The sequence below is a fragment of the Diadema antillarum genome, unplaced genomic scaffold (assembly GCF_040938485.1).
Source record: "Diadema antillarum isolate AM-2024a unplaced genomic scaffold, OU_Dant_1.0 scf00000095, whole genome shotgun sequence".
Taxonomy (NCBI): domain Eukaryota; kingdom Metazoa; phylum Echinodermata; class Echinoidea; order Diadematoida; family Diadematidae; genus Diadema; species Diadema antillarum.
In genome coordinates, this window is record NW_027270984.1 from 1,594,102 (window position 1) to 1,619,945 (window position 25,844).

Sequence of the window (25,844 nt, forward strand, 5' to 3'; positions counted from 1 at the left end):
ATGTCTCATGGTTCTAATCATCGACTAAACTTTAAGACTGCTAACTTTCGAATGCGTCCACATGGTGCTAAACTACAAGCTAATCATCGAAAGTTAAGTTTTCGACCTAAACTTAAAGTTTAAGGAACAGCGTGTGAACCTATCTGAAATAAACACATTTCAAAATGGCTTTGTCATTTTCTACTTCGCCGAAAGGTTTTTGCGGCTCAAACGTGTTTCAAATCACCCTTTTATTGGTGTTTCAGATCTGTGTTTCTAACCACAAACGAAAACACAGACTTTGCACATGCAGAAAATGCCTCAAACACATTTGGAATGATAATGCACCGACTAGAAGAAGGGTATTGGTATATTATAAATGGCGAACAATATCTCATGAGCTTTGATGTTTTTTTTTCTTCTCCTCACTGGCATTGTCAGGCAGAGAGAGGGCGCTGGTGGTGCCACAACGAGGCCATTTTCATGACTCTGCTGGACGATTGCTGCACGGAGCATGACACCATGCCAGCCACTGACGGGTCAACGGAATCTGGTCAAGGTGAGGCTGGTCATCCAGCATGGTCAACCAATAAATGTTAATGAAGTGATTATCAATGCCAGAGGCTGTCCCAGAAACCCCCGTTTTAACAGAGCCTTTCAAACTTGAGTTACCGCGCCAATGTCCGGATAGCGTCCAATAATCTTGTTTTACCCTGTGTGTTAAAACAGTCCCTGCGCAATGTTGTATGGACGTTGTTGCAGTAACTTTTGCCAAATTCTACCCTATAGCCAGCTAATGTGATTACCCTGACATTATTACCCTGACATTACCTAGACAACCCTTCTATTAGAATGCATATTTATGCAATAACATTTGAATGTGATACACTCAACATGCGTTGAAGTATGGTTGACAAGAGAAATTAAAGCATCAAAATCTAAATGATTTCAAAATTAAATACAGTTTTTATCGGAAGATTACACGCATAGCTAATTCAAGGCGTATTTTTGTTGTTGCTGTTTTCTGTGTTGTTATCGTCCATACCTCCGTAGTTTTGTTTTGTAATGATTGCATTGTTTTGACAGTACATGGGTCAGCTACTCACAAGGGCTTTTTCCTTTCTTGCTGCTTCCCCCACCAATGGCATTGTCTTTGTATGTAGTCATACCGCCACATTATTTCTAATTGTATGTCGTATGTCCCATGAATTTTTTTCTCTAATTGTATCCCGTTTTGTACTTTCATGTTTTATTGTATGCTTTGTATATTTTTAATGCTTGGTGCAAAATAAACTGAACTGAACTGAACTGAACTGAACTGAACAATGTAAGCTGTTAGCAGGGAAAGATCAATGTGCTATATGAAGCCAGCTGGGTGTATTCATTGCTGCTTCTAGAGATTTCAAGTGTTCCCCCAAGAAAATGAGTTACATTAGGTGTAACCATGCACTTTCAAAGTGATTTGGTCTACTACTTCAATATTGCCCTATTGGTGTTTCTTCATGTCATACCCATTGTATTCTCTTGAAAATTGTCAGTTTTCTAATGTGCTGGGCAGTGTAAGATCAATTGTTGTTTAAATGGATGTTGTCTGAATATCATTATTCTTTATTATACTAGACTTTCTTCTCATCATTGGCCACTGAGTACAGATATCTTTAGACAGTCCAGCTCTTGTTTCTTCAAAAGTCTGTGGCTGCATTCACATGATTTATTAATATCATGTTTTTTGTTATTTTAGTTGTGATAGAGAGTGTTTTCCTCATAAAGCCAAAATTCACTGTGTTATGTGATGTAGCATCATCTTCAAATGAATATACAGTACACAAATTGTACTTGCAGTCTCTGTCCTTAATGTGAAAGGGCCATCCAGGGGAAAACTTTCAGGTATGAAAGGAGAAATGATTGCACAGTGATGCGATGTAGTTATGATGACTTATAGCCAAATCCACGTACAGAGATCCTCTAAAGATGCGTCAATGATGATGAAGGATCCTCGCTTGGATGCTCTCCCTGACTCCACGATTCATCATTTAGCTCTTTTTCCTTCCACTTTTAGTTGATATGGATCCCTGCAGTCCTTTTTGGCTCCACCTTCAGAAAGAGAGAGAGAGAATCAATTTGCAATTTGAGAGAGTGTAACCGTGTATATGTGTTTGTGTTTGTGTGTGTGTGTGTGTGTGTGTGTGTGTGTGTTTGTGTGTGCTGTGATATTGGTAATTAAAGTGAGGGTGGGGGCGAGAAAGGGAGGAGTAAGGAGAATAGAGTAAGAATTGATTATATAGTATGTCTAAAGTTTGATGCTTTTTTGTGGTAAGGAGAAGAATTTGGTTTTATTTCATTTTCATTTTCTTTATGGTAAAATTTTATTCAATGACAATTCATCATGTTATATTTCACTGATATATTAGTTGTAGTTTGAAGTATACATTCAAGATGAATATTATGGTATCTTACCAGTGAAATTGAGTAAAGATGACTGAAAAACACACAAAAAAAGTGGATATAGCCTTATATCTTTCATGCAGATGGGGTTTGGAAACCTCTGGAAAGTAGTTGCCTTCTTTTGTAAAATATGGTAAATTTCAAACAGAAGGACTGAGTAATTGTATAAACTGAATTTTCTCTTTATTCATGAATTACATGTCAAGTGAAAGAGCTGTCTTTTCTTGTTGTTAAGGACAGTTATTAACATTTTGCGTTTAAGGCACCTTCAAGTATAATAATGGCAAGAACCCGACATAATCTCACTTTTCACATCTTTACTGATAAATTGTGCCAGGATATAAATTCTTGCTGTTGCACTTCTAAATCACAGTGAGATTTGGTAGAAATTAAGGTCAGATTTGCTAGAATTTAAGATAAAATGAATGGAGGGATACAGTCCGGAAAGAGTACAGCCCCTATAGATCAGTGCACATATGCCAAAGACTGAATCCAACATCGTCTGTACGTGCCATTTGATTCCACTGTCACTCTTATCAAGTTATCATACTCAAAAGGTCACACTGCCATGCAGAATGACAATGAGAAGCAAATTCTGGCCTTTTTTGTATTTTCTGAGATGTTCGTGATGTTACTGAAGGCATAATTTCATCTTCTAAAGGAATAAAAAGGGGGATTGTGAGGTTTCTGAAATCATATTTTGACAACAGATTGAAGAATAAATATCAATGATTTCCCAAAGACTCTGTATTGGTATAACACGAGTCAATGCCGAAAAAACATCCCACACCAGATGCACTACATGTTGGTGTATGTAAACTGTAATAGAGAAAATAATTTTATTTGGCGTTATGTCGATGTAACAAAGAGAAATACAGTAATTTTATAGAAATTAAGGTCACATGCTCTTTCAAGAAAACCCAGATGCACTGCATATTGTTGTACATGAATGTAGAACAACAACAACTGGAAGATGTCAGACATTTTTTTTTTTCTTCTTAATGGACACTCTGTGTTTAATAAGTGTTCCTAACGTTGAAGAGCGGTGATGGTATAATTTTCGTCCTTTTGTTCCCTCCTTGGTTGGTCCAGAGGCCATCGATGCAGTGGTAGGCAGCCTAGAGATGCTGGAGAACTCCGCCCACGCCTGTAGCGTCGACCTCCTCTTCCTCCGGGAGGTCATGCAGAGCAAGCTGATGCAGAATCTGATCAAGGTAAGAAACAAACAAACAAAAATAAACTAAATCAGCAGTGACACCCATATCAACTGGAGAGTTGTCCAAAAATAGTTGATGGCTCTTTTTCTTTAAAAAGTCTATGAAACAGTGACAGAAGTGAATGCGTAAATAAGGAATCGGAAATAGGTGAGCGTTACATTTGGGGCACCAGAGTATGGCGTCAATCTCATAGTCCTGTGGGAAGTCATGCCGAGCAAGTTGATGCAGAATTTTGATTTGGCGAAGGGAAAAACGGGATGAATAACAACAGCATGGCAAAATTTTACATATGGCGACAAGTTGGCCAAAAATAGTTCAGTAGCTCTTTCTGAAAGCCCAACGCAACATTAATGGCTGTGAAGTGAATGTGAAATGATGTGATGTTGGGGCGGTTTGTTTGGTATTGATCGTATCCGAGTATAGCATCAACACCATCCTCCTGTGGGGAGTTATGCAGAGCAAGTTGATAAAGAATTTTGTTGAAGTATAAAACACACACACACACACGAAACAAACCCACAATTGAAAGATCCTACCGGATAAACAGCAACAGCTCTGGCAAATTTGCAAGAGTAAAGTCCAAAAATAGTTCAAAGCTCTCTCATGCTGAAAGCCGATGCAAAATTGACTGCGAAGTGAATGTGAAATGATGGAATTGGAGGACAGCGGGTTTTTCTATTGATAGTATCGGAGTATGGCATCGACCGCATCTTCCTGCCGAAGCAAAGTGATGTAGAATCCTGCGTTGGTGTAAGAGGCAACGCAGCATGTCAAATTTAAGAAACGACATTGACAACAACAACAACAACTAGAACAACAGGGAAATACTGTTTATGGCCTTCTAGCTGTATATAGACCTATTCACAGTTTCGAAACACTTATGTCGGCTAGAACTGGGGGCTTCCAAAATAAGACGAAAAGGCCCTCATTGAGTCAGGTGCATTGCTGTGTCAGGACATTAATCAACTGTACTTTTGAAACAAATATGTGCATTCAAAAGTACAGCGCTGTTATCATAGCAGCACTGAATAGGGTCATCCCTCCATTGAAGTGCCTATTTTTATGTTATACTGTATACGCCAAATATTGTGCAAGGTTTTTATTTTCGTGAACTTCGCGAGTCAGGTGGTATTCGCGAAATTACAGACACGCAAAAATATTGACTCTGATCAAGCTGTGAATGTGACGTAAGCATATATTCTCCACGATCGCGAATTTAACCACTCACGAAATCGTCGGGATGTTCCAATTCGTGAAAATTTAGACTCTCTATTTATATGGCGTATACAGTACATAGTATATCTTTGTTTGTATATCTTTTTATGACGGAAAATAAAAACAATACAGGACAATATGAGAATGAAACCAACAATGATTTTTTCCATGCTCTGCATTGTGTACATGTCCAACTTCCTTTGAAGGAGAAAGAGAAGGAAAGAGAGATAGATAGATGGAAACAGAGGGAAGGAATGAAAGACAAGAGGACAAAATGAAGAGTTTGAAAAAAAATAAACTTCACTGTAACTCTGACATTTTGGTTTAGTTGAGGTATTTGTGATTAAATCTGCTTGAAAACAAAGAAAATTTGAACAAAATATTGGATATTTTTAATCATGACTTCAAGAATATTCCTTGTTCTGTTTCAAGTGAGGTATCACTGGAAAGGTTTTAATTTGCTCTATCCAATGATGGACTTACTTTAAAATGTTCAAAAACGGCGCTCAACCTGTTTTGGAATCAAACTCTTCAAATGTATCATAGGACAGTCTTGAAATGTGGTGCCTCCTCTGGTAGTTTTTTCCATTCAGGATTATACCCATACTGTTGCCCTCTGTAAAATTCAGTAGGCTGTGTTCAACGTTGTGAGTGCTAGAAAAAAAATGGATGCTGTTACTACTTGATCAGAGAACGTGGATCGTGTGTGGTGTTGATACCGACGTGTCGCAGGGACTTGCCAAATGAGCCCATTAGGAAAAGGAGGAAGAAGAGGAGAAAATTTGATCCCATGTACTGTGTCATGGCATCTCTGCACACCCATTCAAATGCAATCAATTTTCTCCCAAATTAGTTGATGCAATCCAATCGCGGGTTGCCACGGCAACGCAGCAATTGCGGGGCGTCTTGCGTCACAGAGGTTCCGTAAGAATGAGTGCTGGGTTAATATGATTGTAGCTACAGGCATTCCATGTGTACAGTACAACTTTCTCTCCCTCTCTTCTCTCTCTTCTCTCTCACTCTTTTCTGTCAATTTTTTTCAATGATTTTGCAGAGTGTAATATATTCCCAGTAGAACAGTAGAAGCAATAACAGTTTAAGAACTGCTTGTAATACACTGTGCACATGATCATGCCATTTTTACTGTACTATTTCTCATCCCATAATTTAGTATTACCTTTAATACATTTTGTGTGAACGAGGCACATGTAACTGCACCCATGTATACAATTTTCACAACATCATCAGAAAATTTTTGTATCTGGTGGCATTGGACACAAAAGGTGTATTTTACACCAGAAATGTCACAGACCAAGATAGGCAGGCTTCAGATGTTGAAAAGGGAAATTTCTAAACTGGGATGAATATGAATATCAAGTGGTTAGTGCCAATATGAGTATAAATGACTATCACAATGGTTTTAATTCAAAAATATATTGAAGACATACGGTACCTCTAGAAATTAAAAGCAGATGAAGTATATTGTGAAGTTGTTATTGCACGATAAAAAAAAAGTTATTCTCCCAGTAGTCAATGTTTCAATCCCATATTCTCGTCTGTACAACATGTTATCATTCTCACCCATGACAGTAATTGTAATAAAAGATAATTTCAATTCTGTAGCTAACCATGATGGTGGAGCTTTTGATTACTCTTTAGACAACTTTGTCCACTTGATGAAGTGAACATGTACATGTATTACTGCTCTATGTAGTCTGTGGACTGAGAAAAAAAAAAGTATATTGTGCATCACATATTGGCACGAGGCACTGTATATAGCACAGCCCTGGAACTCATTGTGTACACAAAGTTGATTTGGCTGTACAATTCAATTTATCAATTGCACGATGAACCGTAACAGGCATTCTAGACCATCTTCACTGCATCAAAGAATTTGATATGCGTGAGAAGATGCGCTAAAAGGACAGTGCAGTGAAGTGAAAGCAATATTGGCATCAATAAACTGTGGATGGATATTTCTGTTTTATATGGATCTCTTTTAATATATGATAATGTAAAATTCATACCAATATTTCTCATGTTGAAATCTCTGTGAATTTCTGAAAGTCAGTGTTTCTATATAAGATGTATTCCATGTACTTTTACACAATATACAAAATGAAATAAAATGTTGTCACATTTTCAGTACCCTAAGATAAAAATTGACAAATTTCAAATTTCATATCAAAGAATTGCACATTTTGAGAGAAGAAATACTGTATAAATGTATGAATTACCAGAGTACAGAAAGTGAGTCATCAACTCATTGATATCAAATAGATCTTGTCAGTGACTGACATACAGTACAATACAAACATTACAGAGGTACTGTATGGGGTTTTGAAAATTGATATTTTTGCAATCTGGTGTAGTGCTATACTTCTATTTCAAAGGTGTCATTCAGCTCATGTGTGCTTTATAGCCAAGGAAGGTGAGAAACCAGGGCGTGTCAGTGGTCCACCAGGGGGGTGGAATGACCCCCAAAATATTTGGTGCGTGTGACACACATGGTAATACCCGACCTCCGGTTGCACACCAAGTGGTATGATTGGTATGTAGGTGGGACAAGATTTATTTACCAGGAATCTGTTCATGACCCAAGGGACTTCGAGATGTTTAAAACGTGCTGTATGATTTCACATCCTTGCACGCACACGTATATATTTGTATCATGAATCTTCACGTGAGGCTTTTGTGTGCCATACAAATTGAGCCATTACATGCACATTAAGAAGAGCTATCATGGCTCAGTGGGTGAGACTTCAGACTATTAATCGTGAAGTTCTTGGCTCAAGTCCCCTGGTTGCAGAAGTCATGCCCTTTACAGTTGTATAGGTGAAGCACCTTGTATTCATTGCCATGTCATTCTGACGGGACCTCTAAGAGAACAAGTTGCTCACATGAGTGGGATTTACTTAAGTACACTGACGTGAATTAGCGTGATAAAAATCTCCAGATTTGCATTATGATTGAAATCTCGAGATTTTTGCCTGTGTGCATGGACACAAGTAACCCCTAAATTGCGCAATCAGCATCATGATCCAAATCCAAAGAAATCGTGCACTTATTTCAGAATTAGTGGGATAATTCACACTGTCATCACAGTGTGAACACTGGAGCAAACAATCTCACGATTTTCTGTCCCATCATTCAAAGCATACATCACAACAGCTCGCACATGAACACAAGGGCTAGGGTTCTGGGTCGCCAGTTTGGCAGATTTTAGGCATGTGCAGTTTCATCTACAAATCATCGCGATCAGCAGTTTGCGGCATATTTCTGTCCACGTTAAAACGAGTGCAAAAATATCTTGAGATTTGGATCTTGATCATTATCCCACTATTTTATCCGTTTGAATGTTGCTATGGTTGCTTTCTTATGCATTGCTTTCTAAAATGGCCACATTAAATCAGAATACGAGGTTATGATTTGATGATGTCTTACCAGTACAGATAGATTTTTGCTGGATGTTAAAAGACGTTTAAAAATGTATACATGTCATCTACATGTATCTTGTGAAGATGTTAAAACATTCTCATCAAATATTGAATCATAAATTCGTGTTGCATTGGCAAGATATTGAGTGTGCAATGGAATTTGGTCTTTGGTAGACATGCATATTCTCTCTCTTTTTGCAGGCTTTAACAATAGTTCATGAATGTATTTTGTTTCTTTTGCTTTCAGTCTGCATCTCCATTAATGCTATAATGTTACCCTCCATCGTTTATTAGTCATGCTGTTGATTTCGGCTCCTCAATCAAAGTTTCTCTTCACAGCTGCATAACTTCACTGGGTTTTAATTCAGTTATTGGCTGGATGCGTGCAACTCTGGAGCGAAATATCATAAAGTCAGCTGAGAGCAATTAGGCGGCAAAGAACCCAGCTTTGACCTTGAGTGCGTCTCATGCATTCTTAACTACCAGAGGCTTAAGTGCAATAGCTACAGAATACTCCGGTAATTAGCTGGGATGCCCATACCCCAAGAAGTCCTCCTCGTCCTCCTCCTCCTCATCCTCCCCATCCTCCTCCTCCCCATCCTCCTCCTGCCTCTTCCCGCCTTCCCTTTCCTCGTCATGAGTATTCAACACATTGGACAGGCAACTTCTTGTATGCTTTGCATTGAATTCGTTCTGTATGTGTGTGTGTGTGTGTGTGTGTTTGTCTTTGTATTTGTTTTTCAGTGAGTATTTGTGGCTCTGTCCCTGGTATCATGTTACTTTTGTTACTTTGTACTGCTCTTTATTCATGCATTGACTTTATTCTGGAGCAAGTTCTTCCATCCACCCCCCCCCCCCAACTGTAAATGGATCAACTTTGTGTTTGAACAAAGGGATCACACTGTGTTGGATTTCAGTAGGCCATCAATTGTCTTTGCACCCCAATTTTTAATACCCTTCCATAAATGCCAGTCGTTATACACTTGTATTACTGTCATATGCCAAAAGGATGCCTTATTTCTGTAGACTTTCTCTGAATTTAAGACATATTTGGCCTAGCGCAGATGGTGAATTTTGGAAAATGTCAACATGTCCCCAAGTCCTGCTGGAAGGTGTTGAGTTATTTGTGTGTGTGTAACTCACTCACTACCTCAAAGACCGATGCAGAAATGCTTTTTAAATGTACCCATATCTGTCCAACATGTCATGTACAAGAACAAATATTCACAGCATAACGTATGCATGATAAACGTCTGCAGTTTACCTCTTTGTTAGTAGTGTATGTAGACCTGCTCTCATAAGAATGGATGATTTCTACATTTGTTATGAATTGCTTTAGATCTTGTGTCAGCAAGATTTGAAAGTCTGTCACAAAATTGCCAAGTCCATTTTTTGTTGTTGCAAGCATTATATTATATTTGATCAGCCCTTTAATCCAAGGAGTGTGTTAAATATGTGTGAAAGGGAGGCCAGGGGTGGGAGCATCAGTGCCTTGTCTATAGAGCATCATTAGAATACTAAGGACAGGTTCAATATTTATGGCCATCTCTGTTTTACGTGAAGAAGAAGTACATAAAACTAAAACAAAAACAGTGTGCAAAGCAAAACACTCTGCGATATGTCAGCATCATGCATTGGGCCTGTGGTTGACTTATTATCACAGAGGAGTCGGGTTTCATTTCTCCTCCGACTCTGGCGGCGTCGCTGCTGCTTCGGTGTCGCGCCAAGTGTGGGGAGATGCTTCACACGTCCATTCAGCTCACGATGCACACCGTATAGTATGCACGCTTTGATCCATTGTTTTGCAGTTTACACTACTGCCACGTTTACATCTATATGCGGTATCTTTCCAGTGCTCACAGTGAACTCTGGATTCTTTACTTGCCCATTCTTAGTACTTGAATAGCATCGGGTGGAATTCTGATCACATCGTAACTGTGCAGAATTGATCCATCAAGTCGCAGAAACGAAGATTCTGTCTGTTGGTGCCGTACCTTTTTATCATAATTTTGACTCTGTATGGTGGTTTAAGTGCATCGCAAGGCAAAGTAAAGGAAAAAATATTTTACTTGAGCTCTTGGTTGGTCGTATATCTCTTTGTTTTGGTGACAGGATATTCAGAAGCTCATTGATTGCTACAGTGGTTGAATATGAATATAGCTGATTGTCAAATCAGCAACCCATTCTTGACGATTTGAGATCCTGTTTTTCTACTCAAATATAGCAGATTTTTGTAAATTTCTTTCTGATTTTTTTTTTTATAGTTAATATGAATTTAACAAACTTCCATCTATGTTTTTCTAACATTAGTTAATGTAGTAAATTCAGAGTTGCTATTAAATTTGACGATGAAAGAGGAAGATTTCTGCAACTAAATTTCCCCAGGACCTGATGGCTTAAACAACCAAATTCATTAATTTCTGCAAGAGTTTGACATAATTCTATACTACATGCTCTTTCCAGTGTGCAGTCTATGGCTTGTTTGTAATGTAAGGCATGCTTTCTGCTCTCAGAAGGCATTTAATGTGCAAATTATGGATTCTAGGTTGTGCATTTTTTCCTCATTATCAGGTATGCATCTGTGCATGCTGCATATTTTGTCATAATGTATGCAGCAAGTAGAAATGTACTTTGAACTCATCATGCACAAGCTTAAAAAAAAGAAAGCTTGGCCCCCTGATTGAAGACCAGAATGTCTACAGTGTGCAGACTTGTTTTTGTTTTGATTTGTGTTTTCATACTTCAATTGTCAAGTGGTTGCCCATGGTTACTACTGTGTCTTGTTTCTGATATTTATACATACACCCACACACGAACATCAGTGTAGTTTTCACAAATCAATGTTGAAATGCTGGAAAAAATGCAGAGATTGCACTGTGTATGTATGTCAGAAATAGCCCTGGAAATAACCTTGAATGTTTGATATTATGTAAATGCATTATATTCAGGTTATGAAATCCATTCTCAATTGTAGTTCAACTGCCAAAGGAATACTCAATCATACAGCAAGCACATACTGTAAATACCCCCCCCCAAAAAAAAAAACCAATAAAAAACAAACAAACAAACAAACAAAAAAACAAACAACAAATAACAAACAACAAACAAAGATTCATGTACTCTGTATGCAAGGTACCGGTTTGTCCACAAATCTATGAAAGGAACATAAGCAATGAAATTTCTAACAAGAATTAAAAAAAAGGATAACAGGAAAAGTCTGTCTATGGCTTTATTGGGAAGGTTGTTATTATTGTTTGTTATCTTTTATGTCAACAGAATTCCAGATGTTAACCTGAAATTTCATATTTGAAAATCTATTCTGAAATTTGTATTATCTCCCTGTCTCCCAGACATGCTGTCTGGGGTCCCCTCCTCCCTTACATTGGGATAAAAAATGTTTTATACCTTTCTCAAATGGTTGCATATTTCTGCAGACATTTTTTGTCTTGATTTTGTAAACTGTTCATTATATTCAAGATAATTTAATTGGTTCAGGTTAAATTTCACTGAAGTCATAAAGCTATCGTAATACCTGTCATTCTTGTTCTGTGAGAAGAAGTCATATAGATTTCCAATTTTATACCCCTTTGGTATCTGGCATATAAAGGTGTTATGTGTATTTGTTTGATGTAAATGTACTTATGTGTTGTTTCAGACTGCTATTGTTACAACATGATGTGGAAAAAGGAATTTGGGTAAAAATGGAATTATTAGAGGACACTTTGGCAATTTAGAATCTTCTTCATGGCCTTAGTGGTCTCGTAAGCGATCGAAAAATATCTCTTTTGACCTGATTTCCGAAAACTAGCCTTTTAACGATACCGAGGAAACAGTGTATAGATTCCCTCAGAAGAGCACCAGCCCACAACCATTGTAGATTTATTTGCCCATTAACTTTTAGAGGCAGATTTTATCCTCGCAGCATATTTCTTGTAAACAATGTTTTCATTTATGCAAGATGAAGCCTCAACTGTACATGTCAAGATTCATGTACGTGTACCCCAATCCATGATCCGGAGATATCGAAGATTTTATTAGCGCATGTCAAGTGGTTGAGGAAATCAGAGTTTCGAGAAAAACGCCTTCAAAGTTTACCTTCCGACGCTATCATGTTCAGGGGGAGGCGAGACAGTATTTACCGCTTGACAATAAAAGGCATGCTCCTAGAGTCCTAGCGACCTCCGCGATGTTCATTCAAGCTTAGCGCCAGCGGTCTACGCACGACCAATCAGTAATTAGGATGCCACGCACTGACCAATAAGATCACTCCCTCGTTGCTAGGGGCGGAGTCTAGCTGCGGCGCTAAATCAAAATCTTCGGACACGTTTCTGTTACGTTGAAAGTCGGAAAATCATGGCCCAGAAAAACGCTGATTTCTTGCCTTTCCTTTGATCATTTAGCTTCAAAATTTCAGCAGGTGATAGACAAACATTAGACTACAAAATTATGCCAAAAACAAAAATCTGATTGTTTTGACCAATTTTGATGATGCGACTTCAAACTCAATTTTCTCTACTCAGCCGTCAGCGGCTTTAGGATCCTTTTGTTGTAGCGGGTCACAAATGGAGATGAAATGGAGCTCATATCTTCATCTCGATCATATCTAGATTTCACGGCCATTTTCCCCTTTTTTTAGACCTCACCACTGTTGTTGTTTCAGGTACTAGCCGCGTTCACACGCAGGAGTTTGTGGTTTGTGCATTGCAATGCAAAAATCAGTGTTTTCATTTTATACAATTCATACACACCGTGCAGGGCAAATTAGCAAAGTGAATTTAAACAAAGTTAATCGTCAGTGACTGAAACATGACCCTGGGTATGTGAGTGTGCAGGTCTACTATGTTGAGTTACTTTATGGGATTATTAAGAATTGATGAAGTCTCAGCATTCCTTTCACACACACCATGCAGGGAAAATTATCATGATAGTTTTAAAATGAAAAAAAAAAATCAAGCTTTACTGTTTTTTTGCATCATGATGCAGATTGCAATCGTTTATTTTTGTGTTTGTGTGTGTCCTCACACACAAATTAAGGGTTTGGCATCTTGTGACATTACCAAAAAAAAGAGTGATTTTCAAAAACTTTTTAATAATTTGGGGTGTGTGCAAATGAGGCTAGCATGATAAATCATCGTTGAAAATCACCGAGTAATAAATATCAGCTTGATGCAAAAAGGACTTATGATAGTAATATGAGGCAGGTACAGTAAAAATGTACCATCCGAGGAGGGTAATCTTATTTTTTTTTTTTTAATTTAGGGCTATATTTCTTCCAGTGTAGACACATAAAACATTTGACATTCTACAATGGTAACACCACAGTCTACCTGTGAGGAACTCTATACAAAGTGTAATTTGATTTGAAGCCCCTTCTCCATTGTCCCTTCAGAAAAAAAGTAAAACAAGTTAATACCATACTTTGATCCTGAACACAAAGCACATTGATTCTTTCTTATACTTCACAATCTGTTTCATCCAATGTGTGTTTGAATTTAATAACAACAAGTCTTCTTGGGAAATTATAATTAGTTTTTGAGACCTTTAGCTGAGTTTTGCTCAATCATTCTTATTAGCTGCGACTGAAAGGCATGAATAAAAATTCATCTTGATGTAGAAAATTAAGCTTATCATTGTGGATAGTAGGAGTCATATGAAATAGATGAACAGAATCCGCAAAAGATTTTAGAGGGATTTGTGCCTTGATCGAATGCCTTAAAAACGTTGTAGGAGATCTGACTCCATTTCTAGGATTTTGTAGGCTTTTCCTGTCTTTTAACAGGATTTCTTCTCTGAATGACAACTGACATCAAGATGGGATGAATGGGATTGTAAGCGAAATTGCCTCTCTGATCTGTCACAGGGAATTGTTAAAGTTTCCTTGACAGATGTGTTTCATTGACAGATATGATTATGTCTGCTGGTTGTGTCAAGAAGAAAAGCTTGTGATATTCTCGCCAAAGAGGCATGTATGGCAGTTTATGCCATCACTGTATTTCAGATCTGTAGATTATAATCACCAATCAAATCCTACTTTGGGCAAAAGATGAACTGAAAAGGTATTTTAACAGCCTAAACTTATTTCAAATAACAGTTGAATTTCCACATCACTACACCTCCATTTGACTGATCACCATGCTGTTTGGACAATCATTGCTGGATTTTTAGTGACATGTTAATAGTTGAAGCCTTTGTCATGCTTTTGTAATGTTTGAATGTGCCATATCAGCACTACCAGAAACATGTTTGACCTTGCATATTTGAACATTTACAACAAAATCGTGCCAGCTTCTCTCCATGCATGCAAATCATTTGCAAAATTTCTCACGGTGCTTTCACTTTCATTTAAAAAAAATGATGTGAGGGGAATTAATTCACAAGTTCACATATATGTGTTCATCCTCTCCAGGTCTGTGTAAATTGCAATATCTAATTTCTCCCCGGTGGAATCAAATGCAATTATTTCCTCAGCCTCGAGAATGACCTTGGTTTGAAATGAACCCCAGTAAATATTGATTACAGTATTAACTGACCGTAATGGATATTCGGCACAATAGGTTCTCTCATAGGCTTCATACGCAGACACTGAAAAAGCATGCAATTTAATATCAAAATAATGGTTAAATTTCCTGCCTTCAGTAAAATGTTTTTATGTTCGTTTCCAAACACTTTTTTGAATGTACAAGCGTGAGATTTAATATACATGTGTACAGGTATAAGCATGCAATAATAGACAAATTATGTACCTGCCTTGCACATATTATATTGTGTGCATTGCATTTCTGTAATTAAATATAACCCCAGTAATGTGTGATAATTATGTAGAGGTAGGCACGTGTGGTGGTGCACAGTTGCATGACATTTGCTCATGCGACAATTGCTTCCGTGAAATATCTGCATGCTATTAAAGTCATATATTTAAAACCTTCCCACAAATATAACCCTAGCCCTAATTCTAATCTTCCCATCAAACTAAACATAAAACCCTATCACAACCATAACCCTATCACAACCATAACCTTAACCCTGGGCCCAAGTCCTTGGAGAAAATAAGACCGGACCAGGACCAATTGCTGGAGCAAATGCTGTGGCACTGTGGTGCACATCATCTCTTCAATTGCACAAGGCCGAATATAATTGCTAGTCTAAATTGTATGTATATCGTGTACTACAGATCATCTGCATTTATCAAAATTATTAAGCTCATCTAATTTCATGTATTTAGCATTCAAGATTCTGAACATTTTGTAATATGTTCTTCTCGTTGTTTTTGTAATCATGGGCTGTAGGATTTTATTATCCTGTTTTTGTGATATTCATTGCAGCAATACATTTTGACCATACAATTTATATATCAGATAGCCATAAATGTTCATGATAAATTAAATGCATGCCCTCAGGGAAAAGAGAACATTGTGCATTGTGAGAGATGCATTATATTTCGCTTTACTTTTACAGAAAATTATTGGCATGACCTATGAGTGATACTGATACTATCTACTGAGTGGATGCAAACTATGCACTGAAAAGTGTCAAATAGACAAATACTGTAAAACGAGGAATGTTCGCGTGCATTTTAATTTCGTGAATTTCACGAGAGGCAAGATTCGCGAAATTAAAATGCACGCAAAAGTTCTTGTCTACACTATATGCATTGCATGTTAGAGGCAACTCGCGAAAATTTCTTGCTGCATAAAAGGCTGTCGGCTCCAATTCGCGAAAATATCATGCCGCGAAAATATCGTGTTTTCAAATTATTCCAAAAATTATGGACAGTCCCATTGGCTCACCATCTGAATGTCATTTGGAAGGGACATATGACATCGTATCCCTTCCTAAAGTACAGTATGTAATATTTGTTCTATTTTTTTGTGCGTCAGCATCATAATTTTGTTACACCATTGGTCATATTTGATGTAGACATCTTACTGTATGAGGGGCTAGACAGTTAAATGATGATTCTTTTTTTTTCTCTCTTAAAAAATTATAAAGATTTACATAATAATTTAAAACTTTCAGTGTGTATTTTACCCGCATCGAAAGGGCAGAAGCATTCTGGAAGTATTTGTGTGACAGACTAGTGTGCAGTGGTCTGCGCACACGTGTATCATTACATTCTCCTGTCATACCAATCAGTTTTTCGTACAGGTAGTATGATGGACTCATCAGTGTGTACATGCAATTCATGCAGTGGTAAACAAAAATAATGATAATAAAAGTCTGTTGCAGAAGACTAGCCAAATCTTTGCTGAAGGTTTGCTCCCTGTCACTCAAGAGGACTTTTGTAAATCATCTTTAATTCAAAGAACATAATAAATCCTGCATTGGCTGTCTTGTATGATAATGCATGCCAGTTGAAGTCTGTTTCCAAAGACTAGCCATACATTCTGCACATTTCTCAGAGTTTGACCCCCTCTCTGCAGGTCATTGGAACCCTCATGCTTTCTTCCTCTTTCTCTCTCTCCCTACTCAGCAGGATTTATTTGAAAACATTTCCCATCAATGTTTACTCTTTTGCTGCCAAGAAACACTTGCGGCAGCAGCCTGTCAATATCTTCCGGAAAAACAGCTTTATTTATTTTTTCCTCTAATCAATATAGGGCTTTTTACACTTGTAAATTTTTGCTTAGCCCCGGACCAACGGTGGGGCTAAGGGGGGGCCTTAGCCCCACTGTTGGTACGGGACTATCCTTAGCCCACTTTCTGTTTACACTCGTTTTTGCCAAAGAGGGCTAGCCCCACCGATAGTACGGTACTATCTGGCCCTGCAAAATAGCAGGGGTTAGCACCGCAATTGCGGTGCCAAGCAAGTGAGTGTAAACAGAACGAAAAAATAATCCTGGGCTAAGCGACGGAGACGAAGTCCGACCCTCACTGACCAATCAGAAACGAGGTAATCAAGTGCTGCCGGTGCGTGCGTGTACGTGTACAGTACACAGCGTAATTATGAATATTCATGTGGTTTGGAAAGTCCGGGGCTAAGAAATACGAGTGTAAAAAGGTCAGTTTTCTCCTTAGCCCTGGACAAGAGATAGTACGGGACTAATTGGCGAGTGTAAAAAGCTGAAAAAATTGGTATGGGACTAACGATAGTCCTGGGTCAGAGAAAGTCCGGGGTTAAGAAACACAAGTGTAAAAAGCCCTTATGTGACAAATTGCAGAATGTTATTTTTACTTTTCGGAATCTTTCCACTCAGTCTTCTCGCCAATGGGCAGGTTTACCAATATACTATAACTCAAATGTATGTTTATTTTTTTTTGATGAGGACCTTGTTACAAGCCGCTCTACCATCACCTGCATTGATACATATCGTCCAGTCAGCATGCACTAGTGTTGGCGATGCCAGGCAAGTCTCAGACAATCTTCTGGTTGTCTGGAACATCCTGGAAGGTGCAATATTATACACAATCACTATGATTCTTCTAACAAAACGTTTAAAAAAAAAAGATCCATACAAGTGTTAGTAATGAAGTGTGCAAAGAGTTTGGATTTTTTTTTTCTCTCTCTTTTCGGGGGAGGGGGGGGGGGGTTGGACTGGTTTATTCAGAACTGTGGAATATTGCTGCATGTTGATTATCAACAGTTTAGGGGATTCAAAGGTGCACATACAGTGCTAAGCTTGCATTACAATATCTTTATTCACTTGTGAAATTCTGATATAGATTTAAGTTGGACATGCGTTCCTCCCCAAACGCCTTTCCTTCATCCCATTTACAAGCCCCCAACATGCAAAACGACAATAAAAAAAATGAAGTGATCTCCCCCCCCCCCCCCCCCGTAAAAAAAAAGGGAGTAGGGAGAAGAAGAAAGTGTATTGCGCCTGCAGCAAGGGTTATATTTGCTCAAAACATTTTTTTTTTGCCCTTGCAAAGTTACCACTCTAGGTCTTCCCCACTGAGGTAGAGATTTCTGTGCTTTGATGATGTATTTTTCTGTTGTAATTTTTGTTCCTTATTGTCAGTTTTTCATTAATAGGAAAATATTTCAAGGAATTCTTTTTCCTTGTTTTTGGATATCTCAGCCATTTCAAACCGGTTTTCATCGAATAAACTTTGAATCCCTCTTAGAATTGTATGCTCTTTACAATTTCATAAAGTTCACAAAAAGTTAGAGGCTGATTCCTCACCTCAACCAATACTATACCTTCCCTTTAAACATGAGATTTGCAGTATAATTGACCCTTCATATGCCCTCTTCATTGCCAATGACTTTCTAGACATCTATGCTCTTTGGCAAAGAAAGCACCCAACAGCTCTCTGGAGTTTTAATCAGGGAATAAAGCACAGCTAATGTTAGGAGGTGCCAATTTGACGAGAGAAGAAGATTTTGAGAAGAAATGTAAAAGCCATCTACATACAAGGGGAGGCTGATCAGCAGCCAAATTGTCCCAGGACTCGATCGGTTAAAGGAGATACTTTCACAGAGAGTCATGTGGTGTGGACATTGCTGGCGACCGCCAAGAAATGGGTAAATCCACATTTAGCAGAGACAGCAGTGCAAAATTCCATGGAGGAGGAACGTTCAACCCCCCTCCCCCACACCTTGCGAAGCATCCTTGTCACAAGTCATTGCACTCTTTAGGATACCCCCCTCAGCATCACCATCTCAAAATGCCAGTAACATGTACAATGTAAATACTTTTCCAATAGCAGTGATAGAGTTAATGTAAGGAAACAACCTTCTTCTTCTGTAGTCTCAATTTCAGAAGACCACTGATTATGTGTGTGCTCTGCTGAAGGGTGATTTTGTGCTTAAACTATAAATACTTGCGCCTCTGAATGCTACAGTTTCAAGCATTAAGAATACACACGGTGGAAGACGTGAGTACCATTATTTATGGAATGCCTCCATAAATGTCAGAGTATGAGTATGACAGTTTTGTTCTATTGTCTTTATTCATATTCTTCTTTTCTGTAATATAAAGCACACATTCTCGTATACATACCTGTGGGAACTGATTGATTCCAGATTTTGATTCTTTCATGACACAGTAGAGCTGGTTCCTATGAAGTAAAAACAAAAAAACAAACAAACTAAAAGAAACACTGAGCAAAATCTGTTAGCCACGTAGATGACTTTTAGATTTCTGGCAATAGCAGTCAGTGACTTTAGTGATGCTGGTGCTTGCTGCAAAAAAAAAAAAAAAGTGTTTCTACTTAGGTACAATAACTACTAACACTGGGAAATTATGTATCTTCTCATTTTCATTTCAAGATTCAGAAAATACAAAGAACTGTCAATTGATGAGTCAGCCGTATACAGGAGGGCAATACAAACGCTCGTAAATGAGACCTTAAAGTGCGGCATATCAAGGGAAAGTACAAACGAGAGTATTTCCGTTTCTGCTGTTTTTTTTACGTCTGTGTGAGGTACAATGATTGAGAGGAAGTAGGAGCGAGAGTGTCGTGTCCGCTTCCGTCGCTCAGACCGTCTATAACGCGATGACGTTTGAATGCATATATGCGCAATGCGGAGAGGTGTCAAAAGTGGATCTAACTATCCAGTGATTGATGGATGCTCTCGATCAACAAGGAAGTATTTTACGCCGCTACGTCCTCGAAGAAGAGCTCGGGGTTGACCATTTTTGTGAGCGTCAGCGTGTGAGTTGGACATTGTAGAGGCAGAGTCGACTCTTTGGAGAAACAGGCAGTTTGTGGGACTACTACCATTCAAAAAGTGATTCCATTGTGCAGATGAATTGGCTTCAAGCTCTTCCCAGCAACATTCATCAGGTAGAATCTCATTTTGGATACAGAATTGGCTTTCTTTTTTGATCTATGGCGAAAGAACTGCGATAAAAATCGTCATTGTCTGCAAATTTCCAAGAAGAAAAAGTCAATGAATGCTGCAAGGCATCCTCTTTGTATCCGTGGGACTAGCTGAATGTTGAAGAGTACGTTTGTCATACTGGTAATGCGATAAGATGCCATTGAACTATTGTACCGGTGACTGGTGAGAAAATGTTGTTGAATTATTGTAAACTCGAATACTCTTCATCTTCCTTTCTTTGCTTGTTCTTCTTATTTCCAGGTTTCTCTAGAGTTGTGCATTTCTCTTTGTCAAATCTTTGAATCATGATTCCTTTCATACATAATCACCAAATTTGCTTTCTGCTGCTCACTGTGTTGAATTGTATGTGTATGCCCTATCACCAGAAGAGTAGTACAATCAGTATTCTTTTCCAGGTTGTAAAAGATGATTGTTAGAAATAAAAGTCAATGACCTTTGATAATCACATTCAGTGCAATGATGAAGTCGACAGTCGCCTGTCGTGAATGTAAACTTTCAAGTGCTGGAGATGTGGAAATGTGTAGTCGCAGTGCAAATCATCTGCACCTCTGAACTTCCTGAATCTCTGTGTTGTCTACTCAGGGAGAGCGGAATTTATCGGAATCGATAGTGCCCTTTTGGTCCTGCATTCACGTCATTTCCATGGATCACTGTATGTACAGTGTACACATTGACACATATGCGCTTCTTAAAAGGTAGAAGGAAGTAAGTGACAATTGCATACAAGTGATAATTCTCTTTCTGTGTTTCAGCTGACTGTAATCAATAGAGTAAAACAAAATGAGCAGAATAGGGAAAGTTTGATCAATTGGATACAAAAGAAGAAGATAACAAGAAGTTAATTTGAAAATCTTGAACTATACTGTAAAACAAGAAACATTCGTGGCATGAAACTTTCACAAATTGGAGCTGATGGTCTTTTTTTTTTGCAGCATGAGTTATTTGTGAATTACTGCTGGCATTCAATGCATTTGGTAGACAAGCACTTTCACATGTTTGTTATGGTAGCAAATCTTGGCTTATCACGAAATTTGCGAAAGTTTCATCCATGCAAAAATTTCTGGTTTTACAGTATTGAAACAAGCCTTACTCAAGCTAGTGCTACATGTTTCCCTTGTGTTTGGCATGTGCAGGAGTAGCAGTCACGGGACAAAATTCATGATTTTTCTGAGTTAAGTGTTCTCATTGCAAACCGTCTCAGCAAAAGCTTGGTACATTGTACCAGGTCTGAAAAATTGAACTCCGTTGTGCAATTTTTGTGGCAACGTTTCAGGTGGCGTTTTCCCGTGAATTTCCTGGTGCCACCATTTTTCATTGGCAGTGTGAATGGCCCTTTTCTCTGAGTAAAAATATGGTTTCTCTGTTCTTCTGTCTGTGCTTACAGATTTGTCAAGGATATCACGCTTTTACAAGTATTACTGTAAAAGTGGTTTCTTTCACGTACAGATACTTTCTTGGTTTCCATTGGTGCCGACTTTTTCGCGTGTGTTTAAATTCGCGGTCGACAAAATCTGTGAATTCACAGTCAGCAAAAACTGTTTTATTTTGCACATGAAAACCCAAACTATAATCCAATTATTCTTTTATTTGTTAAATAGAAATTAAAATTAAATGCAGGCTTACCTGAAATCCTGTCTCTCGAGTACGTTATAACATACTTGTACCTGCATTGCGCGGTATCGCTGTGTGTGTTGACCATTATTACACACAATGCGTAGAATCTTTGTGTGTGCATGTGCGCAATAGCATTGTAACAAGCAGCGAAAACTGCAGCATACCTGTGGCATCGATTTCACCAACTTACATTTAAAAACAATTTCTCCTTTCAGGTTTAAAAACTCCCTCTTTGCCAGAATGGTTATTTGATTACTGCTAAAAAAAGAACAAAGTGCGCATACCTCCACAGCCCTACCGCAGATAAGAGTGCATTGTAAAATGTAACCAGCGGCCTCCTATTCCATGTCATTAGTGTGGTAATGAAGCCTGTATTAGAATCGCTGATCTGCAGGCAAAATGACAAGGTGGAGCTAACAAGCTCAATCAATAAAACGGCAATGCCTACCACGGGCGCCGGAGTTCACCGAGATGCGCAGCGTCCATGTGAAATGTCAATATTTGTCCAGTCACTGAGCACAATTATTGTGTTTTTATCCCTTGATAATGAGATCATATTGCCTTTTTCTTTTTTTTTCTTTAGTTTTGGCCACAGATCGACTGTTTCCACAATAATGAGTAATCCAATTATGAGGGAATGTGTCATATCTGTTCAAATTACAGTGTTTAATACATACAATACTATAAATTTTTAATGTGTGCAGTAGCTGAAGCATGGATAAAATTGACATTTTTTTATCTCTCTTTTGTCAGTAGGTAGCGTAAAAATAGCTAGCTGTTGCTTGAAGATTTGTGAACATAATTACAAATCATCCACAATAAGATAATCATGATCGTGTGAAAGTCAGTGGATGATCTTATAGGGATTCATACAAGGGCTTTATATGGCTGCCTTCTGTGAAATAAGGTATTTACCTTTGAACAAAAATTTTCAAGTAACAGGAATGTTTTCCCATATAGAATGCAAAGGATAAGAAAGACATTTTCACCTCTTTTTCATCTGCCCAAGACAGAGTGAATCTGACATGCCAAGTTTAGAGAAAAGATAGTAAGTATGGTGTATCATTTTGCTGAGTTTTATAATCACACATTAGTGAACATTTCAAATGTATCTATTGGGGTGACATGACAGTTGCTCTTGTCTTATTTTCTCCAAGGACTTAGGGTTAAGGTTTTGGTCGTGATAGGATTTTAGGTTTAGTTTGATGTGAGGAGTAGGATTAGGGTTAGGGTTATATGTTTGTGGGTAGAATTCAGGTTAGGGTTAGGGTTAGGGTTAGGGTTAGGGTTAGGGTTAGGGGGTTAGCGGTATTTCGTGGGAGCAATTGTTGCTGGAGCGAATATGTCATGGAACCATCTATAGGAGGTCATGACAGATGAGTCACTATGCAATGCAATTCATTGAATTAAAGTTTGTACTGTAGCCATTTGTCCTTTTGTCACTCTGACATTCAGTTATACATGGTTGAATACGATTTGTATTTGCTGTCTTGATTAGTCATTGACCACAGTGTGGCGTAGGAATTATGTCTCAGTTCTTACCTCATTTTCACTGGTATTTTGTTTTTCTAAAACTTATAAGGGCAAAGTTGGGTCTTTATGTTTCCCTGTAAGTGTTTACTCGCTCTGTAGACTTGTAGGTTCTCAAAGTTCCAGTGTTCATCTATCTCTTTTCTTCTCAGTCCCCATTATTGTTAATCTGTCTGTCTGTCGCTGTTATCTATCTGCCACTATCTATTCATATGTCTTATGTCTCCCTCTCTCTTTCTCCTTAATTTTCCTTTGGTATCTGTCTCTCACTCTATACTTATCTAAATGTATGTCTCTTTGTTCTGTATTTCATCTGAAGTTCTCTCCCCCCCCCCTTTATTCTCTCTCTTTCTGGTATCAATATATTTACTTACGTATGTCATTCCTTTCTCTTTCTCCTTTCATTCCCTATCACTTTTTCTGTGGTATATATTTGTCACTATTTCAATACAATATGTTTTAATATCTCTCTCTATCTGTTCTGTCTCTCTCCTTTATTATCTCTCTTTCTGGTATCAATATATTTACTTATGTATCTCATTTCTCTCTCTTTCTCCTCTCATTCCCTATCACTTTTTCTGTGGTATATAGGCCTATCTGTCACTATTTCAAAACAATGTGTTTATATATATATATCTCTCTGTTCTGTCTCTCCCCTTTATTCTCTCTCTTTCTGGTATCAATATATTTACTTCTGTCTCTCATTTCTCTCTCTTCCTTCTTTATTCCCTATCGCTTTTTCCGTGGTATATATTTGTCACTATTTCAATACAATGTGTTTATATATCTCTCTACCTCTCTGTTCTGCCTCTCCCCTTTAGTCTCCCTTTTAATCTCTTTATATATCTGTCACTATTTATTTATATATCTCTTTATATATGTCTCGCTATTCTAGTCTCTCTTCCTCCCCTCTATCTTTCTATCATCACTGCCCCATGCCCTGTTTGGTAGTGACATTTATTGCGACAATTGCCCCTGGCAGCCACATAGCTGGAGAGAACAACAACATAATGTGGCTTAGTTTTAAAGGGGAAGGTATGCCGTGGACAGATGTGCGTTCTACAAAATATACAGGGGAGCGGAGATAGCAGATCAGTAGTATCATTAGAGTAATGAGACAAATATGAGACCAAATTTTGTACCGTTTCAAAGGTGGCAAGTCTTGGAACTGTAAATATGAAGCATTTTGATAGTCTATGAAATTGACCCCAACACTCCCCCCCCCCCTCCAAAAAAAACACAAAACAAAACACAAAACCACAAACAAACAAACAAAACAAAACAAAACAAAACAAAACACACATTTTTGAGTGAGGATGAATCCCAAAGTGCTACAATGAGTTGATATTTTTGCATGAACAGGACGCTACACCACCACTATCACTACTACCACACAAAAGCCTTGCAAGAATGGTTCTAACCTTTAAAAGGACAAGTCCACCTTCATAGACATGTGGATTGAGTGAATGCAGCAATTATTAGCAAAACACATCAATGAGAGTTTGAGGAAAATTGGGCAATCCGTTCAACAGTTATGAATTTTTGAAGTTTCTGCTCAGTCACTGCTGGATGAGAAGACTACTACAGCTTGTGATGTCACATGTACACAATGATATAAACAAAGTATATAGAAAAATCAACATATTTTCGCTTTTCTTGCATGATAAAGAATACCTGACTTGCCACTTTCAGAAAATGGGGGGAATAATATTACCTTTAACAAGTTGAGAAAACAAGTAACAAGTTGAGAAAATTGGTACTTTTTTCAAAAGATTTTTTTTTTGAAATTCTCTTTATATTTTCCTTATATCCTGCTTTGCATGTGATATCATACACTGTAGTAGTCTTCTCATCTAGCAGTGACTGAGCAGAAACTTTAAAATTCATAACCTTTGAATGGATTGTCCGATTTTCCCAAATTTTCACTGATGTGTTCTACTAGTATTGCTGCGTTCACGCAATCCACATGTATATTGAGGTGAACTTGTCCTTTAAAGGGACTGTACAGTACTGGTTGAGGTAGGGATTCATGTTTTGAACATTCCTAATTGAGATAATGAAATACCTCTTATGAAATATGAAAGAGCATGTAATTTTAAGAAGGATTCAACGTTTATTTGATGAAAATTGGTTTTCAAATGGCTGAGATATCCAAAAGAGTGCTAATAATAAAAGGCGACATGCCCCAACTTTATTAGGATCTCTTTGTTTCACCTTGTTTTTGGATATCTCACCCATTTCAAAACCGATTTTCATCGAATAAACTTTTGATACCCCTTAGAAGTGCATGCTCTTTGACATCTCCTAGAGTGGTTTCTGAATATCTCGCAAAATGTTAAAAGCTAAATCTACACCTCGACCAGAACTGTACACACCCTTTAACCCTTTGAAGACTTGTCCCCTATGTACACTGTACTTAGGCAGGTGTCTATGGGAGACTTGTGTGACAGCAAACTCAGCTAGTCCTCAAAGGGTTAAGTGAAATCCCAGAGATTGGCACAGCTTGACTGGTAGAGATGGGATGGGGGTGGAGGTCTAATAGGGCTGTCATGCTTGCTTGAAGACGGAATTCATCACAATACGAGGACCGGGTGTACGTGCGTACATGCATCCATCTAC

General features: G+C 38.1%; 1 protein-coding gene across 1 annotated transcript in view; it reads left to right on the forward strand.

Moving 5' to 3' along the window:
- Positions 1-424: 424 nt before the first annotated feature.
- Positions 425-25,844, forward strand: part of LOC139718472 (protein PALS2-like) — a 41,477-nt gene continuing 16,057 nt past the window's right edge. Inside the window, exons 1-2 of the mRNA XM_071629944.1 lie at positions 425-538; positions 3,517-3,638. Coding sequence (XP_071486045.1) covers positions 463-538; positions 3,517-3,638 — 198 coding nt within the window. The 5' untranslated portion in view covers positions 425-462. The remainder of the gene's footprint in view (positions 539-3,516; positions 3,639-25,844) is intronic.